We start from the raw sequence: 12,830 nt of genomic DNA on the forward strand, positions 1-12,830 counted from the left end.
ATTTGATAATTCGCGGATATGTTAATTTTTTGATGCAGGATGAATAAGGGATGATTAGGTATTTATTGGAAAAAAAATGTATAATCTTGTTTGTATTTTCATAAAATATAACTTTAAAATTTTTCAGATTTTTAAAGCTCTTTTTCGTATTTTGTTCCTTTTGTTTTAATTTTGAACTTCGGAAATTATTAGACCGGTGGAGATTGGACGACAACCATTTACCCATGTATCCAGACGTATGAGATGTTGCTTTTGTACAGATGCAATCCACAAGACAATAGATGTTGTTGGCACTCTCATCCCTTGCGCGTGTAATACACAAGCCAAACACGAAAAAAAAAAAAACAAACAAACAAACGTGGCTGACGTCAATCATGCTTGTTGACAGAATATCGAGCCTTAAATTAACGGACATTTGGACGGGCATAGCTTGACCCACCCCTTGCCCTCCTTTTTCGGCCCGCTGTTGGGCAATTGCTTTGCCCTTGCCCAAAGGCAAAGGGTGGAAACACTCCAAGGATCCAGCCAATTAAGACGGAGGGCAGCCCACTTTAGTTCATTTGTAAACCCTGATGAGCTACCACCAAAGGCCAAAACGTGCTCGATAAGTTTAGCATGAATGACAAAGTACATTTTTGCTCTTTTTCTTTGTTTATCTTTGATTGGGAAAAATGAGCTAGTCATGATACTAGGGTTTAAATTCCTTTTTTTTTGTGAAAATCGAACATAAACCCTTCATTTACAAGTGAAGTGAAGAAAAACCTTATCAGACCGTAATACTAAGTGACTGCTTAAAAACAATTAGAAAAAAAGTTGAGCTGTTACACATTTTCATAATTTCCATATTTGAAAATTTTCAAAACAACCAGTTTAGTTTATTTGGTATTTGGTATATATGTTGTCATATTTACTAATTGATGATATTCGAATTCATTTTGATACAGATTATTGGAAGTTTTGATTGAAGTTGAAAGGATTTTTGTTAGGAGTTTATTAGACGCAAATTAAATTGTTAGGAGTTTATCAGTGGATTGATATTTAACACCGTCGATGTCCTGAGGATTGTATCGATCAGGGACAAGATTCTTATGTCCCCCCGTTTCCCCGTTGATCGGGAAGTTTCCGTGGAGGAGGATGAATGACCTTATGAGTGAAATTTTTGTTCTACTTTATCTGCTATCATTCTTATAGTGTAATGTTGCATTCTGATCGAAATTATCTACTTTCTAGTTTACTTTGTGAAAAATCGACAAAAAGTAAAAATCTTTTAGTCGTTCAGATAACGTTGCAAAAATTTAAATGTTCAACAAAATGACACGATTAAGTTAGATTTAACAAGCAACTGTTATTTTGCTAGTTTAACGTATATGATTTGTAGTCTATTGGAAGTAGACTGTTGTGATTTTTACGTTAAAATAGCCAAACAAACTGGGATAGCTAGCTTGTTGGAGATGCTCTAATGCATGAATTTAGCACTTGTTCATAAAAATGAGCACTTTCACTTAGGAAATATAAAATATATCACCGGTTAATGGACTTTGTTGTATCATGTTATACAATCCCATAACATTACTAATTACTTATGTGTTATAATATAGTGGATGACGAGTTTATAATTTATACTTAGAAATTGTGTAAAACTATATAAAACGCAAGTTATGCATTGGTGGATTTGCATGTTAAGAATTTCTCACTCTATGGAAAGCCATATAACACCAAACAAAAAGAATCAAAAGGATGATGAGGCTTTTTCTTCTTTAACCAAGTCTAATTGCAGCGCCGACTTGCATGATGACCGGTGACCACCAAAATATGCGACCATGCTAGATGCGTACCATCTGCCTAGCTAAGCTAAAAAAGCAAAAGCTATACACTTGAAAGGTTGTGTTACCCTTATCAAGAAATTCTCAACAATATATAACTATAACCCAATAACCATTCTTGCTTTTCAACCTTTTGTGACCAATTCATTTAGCTTATCTTATCATGATAACGTGCTCTTTTTTTGCAAAATTGCTGTTGTTTTTCAACATATTTGCATCGCTTTAACAAAAGAAGGATATATATATATATATATATAATTTGCATGCATGGCTCTAGGGCTAGGTGACCCCTAAATGCAAGTGGTTTAGAAACGAAAAGATAAACTTAATACGTTATACGTCTACAAGCAAGTACTAGGATTCCAAGTCTTTAAATTTAAACTTCGCATTTATCGGATTTCACTACAAACTAGAGTTCTTAGTCATGTACCAAACAAAAATGTTTTGCACTACCAGAAATTAGGGCTTGCCCTACAAGATTTTATAACCCCAAAGAATTTTCCGTTGGTAGGGCAAAGTTAATCAACATTTAGGATTTACTCAAAATCTTTACACAACGGAAGACGCTCGTAGGGCAAGGTTGAATTCGTCGAGCAACATTTTAACTTTTCCCAACGGCCCAGTTCATCAGCCATAGATTTCCTCTCTCGTTGGGCAAAGGCCCACAATGATGTGTAAAATTAACAAATTAAAATGCACGTATGGATATTATATACTATCAAATTGTTATATTTTCCAAACCATGCATCCACCCAGGTCTCGAGAATGATATATAGAGGATTGATCGATCCTTTAAAAGAAGCATGTCTTGAGTAAACATACACATGTGCAGCAGTGAGTATTCGTTCGTTCATGCATCACATCTGCACCGCTCTAACTTTTAAGCGCCTTTATTTTTTCTTCTTCCATTATGTTTCCCTCTTTAACAAAAGCATGCATGTTCTTCACGTATACAGATCCTTTTGGATCCATGACGAAAGAAAGGGAAAAAGATAGCATTGATCAACTAATAATTAATTAACTATGGACATGAACATAATCGTCTACGACCATGCATGTATCTTATTTTGATTGACTGAATATTCAAGTTATTTATTTATGGGTTCTTTAGATATAGACCCTTGAAACTCCTATTTTCCAAATAAAAACCCATCTAAATTTAAACATTCAAATAAAACCCAAATTTCAAATAGCCTACCATGTAGACAAATATATGACCAACTATTACAATACAATTACAACTTATGCCATGGAATCTTAATTTGGTCAATAAATGTTATTACCCATCCTAATTATGATGAGCAATTAAATCCATATGGATATTTTACCTTTCTTGTATCATAAATATTAGCAACATATATAAATTAATTTACCAAATTTAAAAGAGAAAAACAATCTTGTACGGAAAAAATAATATTGTTTGAATTATGTAATTACTTACATACAAATTAATTTACCTACTTATAAAATATTATACTAATAAACCTGCATTTTGAATCATGTAATTACCTACATATAAATATTATACTAATTTACCAACATTTAAATTAATTTACCTACTTATAAAATATTATACTAATTTACCTACATTTAAATTAATTTACCTACTTATTAATATTATACTAATTTACGTACTTATTAATATTATACTAATTTACCTACATTTAAATTAATTTACATATTCCAAAAAAAAAAAAAATTAGTGATATTAGATAATGTTCGAATGTTGTGGGTTTGTGCTTGTAGGCAATTAAATAAACTTTTAATCTAATGCACATAAATCATGTAGGTAAATTAGACCATTTTGAAAGTAAACTAGACCCTTTAAATTTTGGTTTGATGTAATAGGTAAATTAGACTATTTTGTAGGTAAGAATTGTGCGGAACATATAGCTTTTGTTTTGTGTATTAGGGATTGGAATATTAGCCGAAGCTGTTTTAGGTTTATTGTTGTGTTGGTAGGTAAATTAACTTATATATGTAATGCACAAAATTATGAAATTAGTATTATTATTTTTCAATTAGCATGTTATAACAATTTGAAAGTTAATACATTGAATATACAATGAATGACATGAATTATTTTGTAAAATATATAAAATTAATTAAATGGATATAACAAGTAACTGATCCAAAAACCCCATCCAAGTATTAATAGGGGTAGTTTAGGCATTCGAAAAATACACAATTTGAAAAGTCAAACTTAATTAAAGAATTTGTTTAATTGAAGGTTAGTCAATGGGCTTTATTCAAGAAAACAAAAGAAGATGGGTTTTAGTAGAGGAAAATATAGTTTCAAGCGGTAATATCAAATTTTCAGTTTAGTTTATTTTAGTTTTCTTAGTTTAGTCCTGGTCTTCCAGGAAAATTGCTCTCTAGGGTTCCTAATTCTTCTTAGGTTTCACTAGGAGAGAGTTTGCACGATGTTCGTATACGGCGATTGGCGTTGAGTTACCTTGATCTTGTGTTCGTAGTTCTACGAGCATAGGTAAGTGGTTGTTTGGTCCAACTAATCCACTTTGTTGGAGACATTTTCAGCTGATGGTTCAGGCTGGTTTCGCAGCATGTGGAAGTCATGGTTGCATGCTTTGTCGCACGGTTGACACTCACTGCACATCAATGGTTGAATGCTAACAAGTTTGTGGGCGGAAGATCCCCCTAATTTACTTAGGGATATTTTGTAATTTGCTTATGTATTGACATTTGAGGATAGGTCCTTTCGTCGTGCGAGACACTCTTCTTCCTTCGACCGAGTTGAAAGCTTCGACAAGGTTTTATTGAGGCCCACTATGCACACTATCCTCAGTTTGTTCTTAAATTGTACTTGTTCTATGTTGTTTGAAATGAATATCGTCTTTCTCTCAGAAAAAGAAAAAAAAAAAAAAAAAGCCATTGAATATGTTTTTAATTTTTTTTTTCTTTCTTTAGACTTTATGGTCTGGCCTTAGCAGTATTTTTCTGGTGACTGGTTCCAAAATGCATGGTGCCTTTCAATTTACAGTTCAAGGCAAGTCCAGTTTGGATGTTAGACTACAACTTTCTTTTATTTGTTGGGGAATTATAACTTTAGATTTTTTACATAATTTGGAATTAAAAAAATCACTAAACTGACAGTTAATTGCTTATTTTAACAACAAGGGGCTAACCAATTTTAGACATCTAAAGTCGCACCAAAAATCTTAACAAGAATCCAAAGAAGAATATCCATAAAAGTTCACTCGAATGTAGCAATAGGGACAAGTGCCTACTTTGTGGGGGAGCAATAGAAGTCATTGCACAGGGTCTCCAACTGATCAGGTCCCCAATGTTTTTGCACCTCAGATATATATTATATACTATATAACTTCTTCAATGACAAACAATTAAAACATAGCCTAATAGGAAAAAGAATAATAGATTTTTTTTTCTCTCTCATCACTCCATAATTCATAATATTGCTCTCAAGTAATTCCCAAATAAATGAGATCATTCAATTACTTGGACTGAATTGCTAATAATTCGATTCATGTGAGGCATTTGACATGTATCATAAATATGAATTGAATTGGCATATATAGTAAATTTAGGTGTTTTATGTTTTTCCTGCCGTTGAATGTGACTTAAGTGTTTTTTAATTGATCATGCTTTTAGTTTTAAAGTTTTTGATAATTTTAATAATTGATTTGTTTATTGGTAAGTGAATTTCACACATAATTTTTAGTTTTTCAGACACCTTTTCTTATTTTAGTCATCAAATTAAATAAATCAAACAAAACTAACGGACAAGATTAAACATAGATGTCTGAGAGGCTAAAAATGGCACGTTATCATTGCCCTTGTACAATGTCTAAAATAAAAATTAGCATTTATTTTCAAAATATATTAGTATTTTCATAAAAAATTATATTAAGGAGGATCCTATTTAAAATTTTCGCACAGGACTCCTAAATACTCAAAGACGATCACGGGGACAATGTTCGTGATTTTTGAAATAAAATTTGTCATATTAATAATGCGCAAACGTCGGTGGACAAATCAGAGTAGTAGTAGAAAGAAGAAAGCAAGAAGATAAAATGGTGCATGCATGCCTTAATTCTTACTAGCTGTTTTCAAAGGTTTGATGACGATTACAAGCGGTAGCTTTTGAATCAAATTAAAGGGCCTTTCACCTTTGAAACGTAAGCCCTTTCTTTTTATCTCTTTTAGCAGTGAGAGACCACATGCTTGGCTGGGGATTCCCAGCCACACTTTGTTTACAAAATAACTTCACCGATCAACTTGTCTCTCTTGCAGATCAGATTATACAAAAGTTCATAAAGTAGACACACACACACACACACACACACACACACACACTATTGGACTTCATTACCTAGCTTAGGTATATATCTCTTCAAAGCTGCTTGTCAACTTCAACTTGGAAACTCCCAATTCCATCACCACCGTATGGATGGTATCTTGTTCGTTAGGTCGGTTATTAGTGTAAGTACAGCAAATTTAATGTCTCGATCATTTATTCATTTACTTTTTTTGTTCAATAGATGATTACTTTAATAGCCAATTAAGCAAACATAGTACGAGTAATGGTTCTTCTTGTACAGTGACAAAATCAGAATTTTGTGTGAGAGGGCCAGGCCACCTGCAATTGATGAATAGCTCCGCCCCTGGTCATGTAGTATTTACAAAGAAATTGCTCACTTGAAGGATTTACAAAGAAATAAATAGTACCGCAAAATAACAATTGCTCACCCCTAAAGTTGTACCACATTCAAACATTTAAAATCCCTAAATAATAAACAAATCTAAACCTTGAAACATTCAACATCAGAGTATTGTAATTTTGGTTGCTCGACTCTGTTGATAGGTTGATTTGGTGGTAATTTCGAGTTGGTTTTTTAGTCAAAAAATGGTCTCTGAGATTTTCATAACACATAACTTTGGTTCTTGAGATTTAAAATCAATAGAAGTGGTCCTTGAGAATGTCCACCATCCATTATTTTGGTCATTCCATTAAAAAACTCCATTAAGTGGTCCTTGAGCTTTTTAACGGAATGAACAAAATGATGAATGATGGACAATCTCAGGGACCAAAGTTATGTATTATGCAAATCTCAGGAACCAAAATTATGTGTTATGCAAATCTTAGGAACCATTGACTAAAAAGCCGTTTTAAACACAAGAAAAATGTGAAACAAATGTATAAGCAAAGGATTGTATCAATATTAAGCTTGTGAAGGACATATTATTTGATATCTCATGCTATATCAAATACCTTACCAACCAATACATTAATCTCTGCCGTTGGCAAGGCTCTGATTCTTTCCTACCGTGTAATTTTCTTAATTAACTTGATCAAATTAAGTTTCGTGATTGCTTTCCTAACAAGAACCCTAATCATAATTTAATCATTAACTTAAATAGAATGGAACAAATTACACATAAATATATGATCGATGGTTCTTTCTCCTTTCTTATCTTCATGGCTAAACTTAATTAGCTTCTATTTCTGCACGTGTATATTTGACGGTCTAAATTGGCGTATTTGGATTTAGGAGTGAGTCGATCAGATGACAAGAACTTTACATGAATTTGACGGAAAGGCCACCTGGTAACGTAAGCGAGAAAAGAGAACGAAGAAAAACATAACTACGTAGGACGACACTCATTTGGTCTCCATCAAACCCACGTATTATGATTCAACCCTTATCCAATTAACTAATTTTTGGCTGACCACTATGTTTAACCTAATCACGTAAATTTTGCTTTTGATTTTCCTTATTAAATATAAGAGCAAATAATATTACACCTTGCTTGTCTTCTTCTCGAACGTAATTAATTTTAGGGTTCCTTTGTATATCCTACTCGACCAACAATTCCACCCATGCATGCATGGTTAATGTGTTTTCCGTTTAGGGCCAGATTTTACTTTTACCTTTTCGTTACAATTTATTAGGAGGATTAGCTGTGGTAAAAAAGGGGACACACGAGGTTCGAAAGACAAGAAATTGTCCAAAGTAAGTAAAACACAATTCTTCGTGAATATTTTTAAAAAGTTACGTTTCTCTTTCTCTTTCTTTTTCTTCTCTCTTTTTACCCCTAATATGCTTAAGAAGAAGAAGAGAAGAAAAAAGGTACGTAATTATGATCCATAAGCCAACAGATCTAGTGTTTGCCAAAGTGTAGAAGGTGGACTCACTTGGGTCGTTTTGATCCACTAGCTTTAACTATGAGCCAGTAATTAGCTAGTATCTGCACAAGTGTGCGTGGAAAAAAAGAAGATAATTTTGACTCTAAGCAAATAGCTAGCTTTGACTACACTCTTCGCACGTTTGGTTAATTCATAAGCATATCAGATGATCTTGTCCCTACATTTTCTTCTATGGGCAAGACGTCAATAAGTAGCAAAATATGTCGATATGTTATCGATACAAATATCAATATTATCTGGACGCTCATGCAAATTGCATTGATAATTTATGCGTACTTTTATTGGCTAAAGTTATTCAAATTGTGCATCAAAACAGGTACAAGTCATGAATCTCAACATTGTTGCAAACAAAAAAAGAATGCAAAAAGGAGATTCAATCTACTATATGAAAAAAGAATTTTCGTTTAGGTGCGTCAAAATTGCGTTTATAGACTTTAAGAAAGTTTTCCGATCTTTGTTACTTTTAGGTTTTACTTTTCTAGTTTGGTGGTGGCTATATAAACCTCAGTTTGGCTTTGATATTATTCTCATTGTGGTAGATTCCAATTCTTGAGGCTCTTCTCTCTTGGAACAAATTTCAATTGTTGCTCTCATATTCTCACTGTTCGATCGGATCACCAAGTTGGTGATCTAATTGCATATATATTTAAGTTTAACCGACTTAGTGCGATTTTCCCCTTGCCTTTATTGCAAGAAAGTGTGCGGGGTATTGTGGTCATAGGGAAATATTCAGGGCACTTGGCGGGGTTTGGAAAAGAAACAAGTCTGCCAGACCAAAAGAAACCCATCGAGTCAGAAAATAATAGAATCATCCCACAAGTCATTTAAAAACCAGTCGAGAGGGTAAAGGGCCAAACCAAAGACAACATTGCCAAGGCAAGCTATAACCAGAAAACCCCAAAATTTCAGCCAAGAAAAGAAAGGAATTCTCTCCTTCTCCCTACACAAAAAATAACAGCTCTATATCTCCTCTCTCTCTCTCTCTCTCTCTCCTCTCTCCTCCCTTACCAGTTCTTCATTCTCTCTCTCTCACACACACATATTTCTCTCTAGATGGCAGCATTTTCCAGCAGAATTTCCATTTTCAAGATTTTTCTTGCATTTACTCTATGTTTCTCAGGTACCCTTTTTATTTTTCTTCATATTTTTCTTGTTTTTATGTGTTTATTTTTTCAAGTTGTTCATGTTTGATCACAAATTCTAATGATTTTTTTTTCCTCACAGATATTGGTTTTCTACAGGGAGCTACATCACTTGGCATCAACTATGGCCAACTTGGCGACAATTTACTTCCGCCAGAGAAAGTCCTGGACCTCTTGAGCTCCCTCAAGATCACGAAAGCGCGAATCTACGACACGAATCCTCAAGTCCTCACGGCATTTGCCAATTCTGGCGTCGAGCTAATGGTGACGATCGAAAACGCAATGTTAGGCCAGTTGATGAACCCTCAAGCAGCCTTCCAATGGGTTAGCTCCCACATCAAGCCTTATTTCCCAGCCACCAACATCACCAGCATTGCCGTAGGCAACGAGGTCTTCACAGATGATGACACAACAGTACTCTTATCCAATCTTGTCCCGGCCATGGTCAGCATCAAGACGGCACTAGCTCAGCTAGGCCTTGATTCCTACATTAAAATCTCCACCCCTTGTTCTCTGGCGGTCCTCAAAGAATCCTACCCGCCTTCAGCAGGGAGTTTCAAACCCGAGGTGGCTCAGGTCATGACACAACTGTTACAGTTCTTGCAAAGCACAAAGGCACCTTTTTGGATCAATGCCTATCCATATTTTGCATACAAGGGTGATCCAAACAGAGTCTCTTTGGACTATGTACTATTTAACGCCAACCAAGGGATGGTCGACCCTTTCACCAAGCTACACTATGACAACATGTTGTATGCACAAGTAGATGCAGCCATTTATGCCATGGCTAGGTTAGGGTTCAATGGTATTGAGGTCAAGGTTTCGGAAACGGGCTGGCCATCCAGGGGGGACTCGAACGAAATCGGTGCATCGCTACAGAATGCTGCCACTTACAACAGGAATCTGTTGAGAAGGCAGCTCCAGAATGAAGGCACTCCTCTGAGGCCTAAATTCAGGCTGGAGGTCTACGTGTTTGCTTTGTTCAATGAGGATATGAAGCCCGGACCAACGTCAGAAAGGAACTACGGACTATTTCAGCCGGATGGGACTATGGCTTACAATGTTGGACTGTCTGCCATATCAACTAGTAGAACACCAACTTCATCATCAACAACATCAGCTTCCATTTCTGATGTCTTTTCCTCTGCTACAAAGGTAAAAAAACCACAGGCTCTTTCTCACTTTCCTCAGAATGATTATTTTTTTCCTTAACATATGATTCATCATGGTAGAGAAATGTGTAAAGTATATAGGCCAGGCCAAAAGGCAAAAGGTGTAATAGAAATTTGCGTATACATAACGCATATATCAATGCAATAAGTGCAATTTCTACATATAAGCACATTAAACATATATTCTCTGTGCATGTGATCTCTTTATTAAAGAACAGATACACATCCATATTGTATACATATTTTGAGCATGTATCGGTAACATATCTGTACAATTTTTTTTTTGTGCCAGTCAGTTTGTCCTTCAGATGTCCACCGCACTAGTAAATTAAAATGCTAAATTTGGAGATATGTGACCTGCTTCTTTTGTTTTATTCCTTTATATAATTTGTCTTCCTAATAATTAATGGAATTTATTTTGAAACAGGCAGCAACCATGGAATATCGTCAAAGCTGGGTGGGCTGGATTACTGTTTGCGTGGTGACCTTCCATGTTTTTATGGGAAGGCCATTTTAAGCAAATGGGGGAGCTTATGTAAATATCACATTTTGGGGTGAGAAAAAAAAAGAAGATTAAATTCAAAAGCTCCTATTCTTCAAAAACAAGACTACTTCATCAGGCCATGACCTTCATCAACATTGAGTTGTCATGCAGCAGCTTAGTTAATTAGTATTCTGTTAGAGGAGACACAAAGCCATTATTTGACTTTAGTAACTGTGACAAAGTCCTCAAGATCATCATATTGTAAAAACCATTATCCCTCAATTTAATTTCAATGTCATTGCTATTTTTACAAAAATATTCTGTGGTTGCTAGAGAAAAAAAAAAAAAAAAGAATATATACAATGGCTTGTCGTTCAAGTAGTTTAGAGCATTTATGGTTTTTGAACTTGAAAAACTAATATATTGACTCATGCACTCGAAGTCAGAAATCCTAAAACTTAAAACATTTGCTCATGTACTCGAAGTCCTCCGTTCTGGTCTATTCGTCTCTCAGTATTCAAAAAAGAAAGAAAAAGAATAATAACGAGAGTATTATGTCTCTTCCGATTGGTTGCAAGGAAAAGTTCCTTCCTTTGGAACGTGGAATCCATAACTGTCGCTGCATATATCTATAAATATTCCTCAATTTGCTTTAATTTTCTCTATGACTATAATCTCTTTTTCTCCACCTCAAAAATAAAAAATGACACATAAAGTTCACGTAGAAAAATGGGATAATTGAAATCGTAAAGTGTAAAAAGGGAAAGGCGACGTTAATTAATTTGGTTCTTTTTATTATCATGAAGAAGCAGACAATGGACGGCCAAAGCTAGCTTTATTCTGCCATGGCCTATTAAAACCGTCAGCATTGGTCATTTCCATGCCGATTCCTTTTCGCAAAGGAGCTTTTGTTTAGCTTTTGCTTGTCTGTTATAAGAGCTGAGAGGGGGAGAGAATGTAAGCTCAGCCTTAGTTCAACTTCAACCTGATGAGGATAGTCTTCCTCTTGACATCAGCCAACATGCTGCACATGCATTCCAACAAATTCTCACACCTCCACTAAGATTTCCAGATTTTAATTTTTAAAATTAAATCATAAAGAAAAAGGCAATTTTGTTAAGTTTTTTTTACCCTTTTAACTGCAAATTAATTAATTAATTATCGAATAGTCTAGACTTCTGCAGAAAATTGTTGAGTATAGCTCGGCGTTTTGTTGGCCTTTTTGGCTTAAGACAAATTAAACCAGCCTATATTTTATAAATAAATCAGTATATCCTTGTTTTTGTGACTAGACAGAGGAATTTGTAAGTGTTATATGTACTTTCAATCTACAACAAGCCAGTAATACACACACACACACACACAGAGACGTCAAAGGTATATAGTACTACTATAAGTTCAATATATATGTATATATAATTTACCAATATGTATATAGTACTACTATACGTTCAAATATATATGCACAATACTAAGATACATGTTAAAAAAATATATATGTAATTAATTTACCTATATGTAAATTTACAATTAGCAAATAATATATATTTTGTAGGTAAATTAATAATGAATCAAATAACACTCTTTTATTTTGTAACGCTCTTTTATTTTGTAGGTAACTTATTTTCATATATTTGACACATTTTATTATTATAAGATATATGTACAAATAATAGGTAAATTTACTTTGAATCAAATAACATTGCTTTATTTTGTAAGTAAATTAATTTTGAATCAAATAGTATTCTTTTGTTATGTAGGTATTTTATTTTGTATGTATCAATATCATATATATATTTGGCACATTTTATTATTATATGTATATATAATAGGTGTCACATCCCGACCCGGGCATGACCACTTCCCGACCCCGACTCCACCGTAGCACAATATTGTCCGCTTTAGACCCCCAGCACACCCTCACGGTTTTGTTTCTGGGAATTCACATGAGAACTTCCTGATGGGTCACCCATCATGGGAGTGCTCTCGCGCGCTACTCGCTTAACTTCGGAGTTCCGATGG

General features: G+C 34.3%; 1 protein-coding gene across 1 annotated transcript; it reads left to right on the forward strand.

Annotated features, from left to right (window-relative positions):
• The first annotated feature begins 8,539 nt into the window (after window positions 1–8,539).
• LOC137730142 (glucan endo-1,3-beta-glucosidase 11) lies at window positions 8,540–11,124 on the forward strand. Its single transcript, XM_068469208.2, has 3 exons — window positions 8,540–9,130; window positions 9,235–10,307; window positions 10,752–11,124. The coding sequence occupies exons 1-3, from the start codon at window positions 9,064–9,066 to the stop codon at window positions 10,839–10,841; spliced, it is 1,230 nt and encodes a 409-aa protein (XP_068325309.2). The 5' UTR covers window positions 8,540–9,063; the 3' UTR covers window positions 10,842–11,124.
• The last annotated feature ends 1,706 nt before the right edge of the window (window positions 11,125–12,830 follow it).

This window comes from Pyrus communis, chromosome 10 (assembly GCF_041283825.1).
Source record: "Pyrus communis isolate YQ-2024b chromosome 10, ASM4128382v1, whole genome shotgun sequence".
NCBI classification, from domain to species: Eukaryota; Viridiplantae; Streptophyta; class Magnoliopsida; order Rosales; family Rosaceae; genus Pyrus; species Pyrus communis.

Coding starts and splice junctions, on each gene's coding strand:
- LOC137730142 (XM_068469208.2), top strand. CDS start 9,064: ATGGCAGCATTTTCCAGCAGAATTTCCATTTTCAAGATTTTTCTTGCA. Junction 9,131..9,234: donor ATTTACTCTATGTTTCTCAG/GTACCCTTTTTA, acceptor TTTTCCTCACAG/ATATTGGTTTTCTACAGGGA. Junction 10,308..10,751: donor TCTTTTCCTCTGCTACAAAG/GTAAAAAAACCA, acceptor ATTTTGAAACAG/GCAGCAACCATGGAATATCG.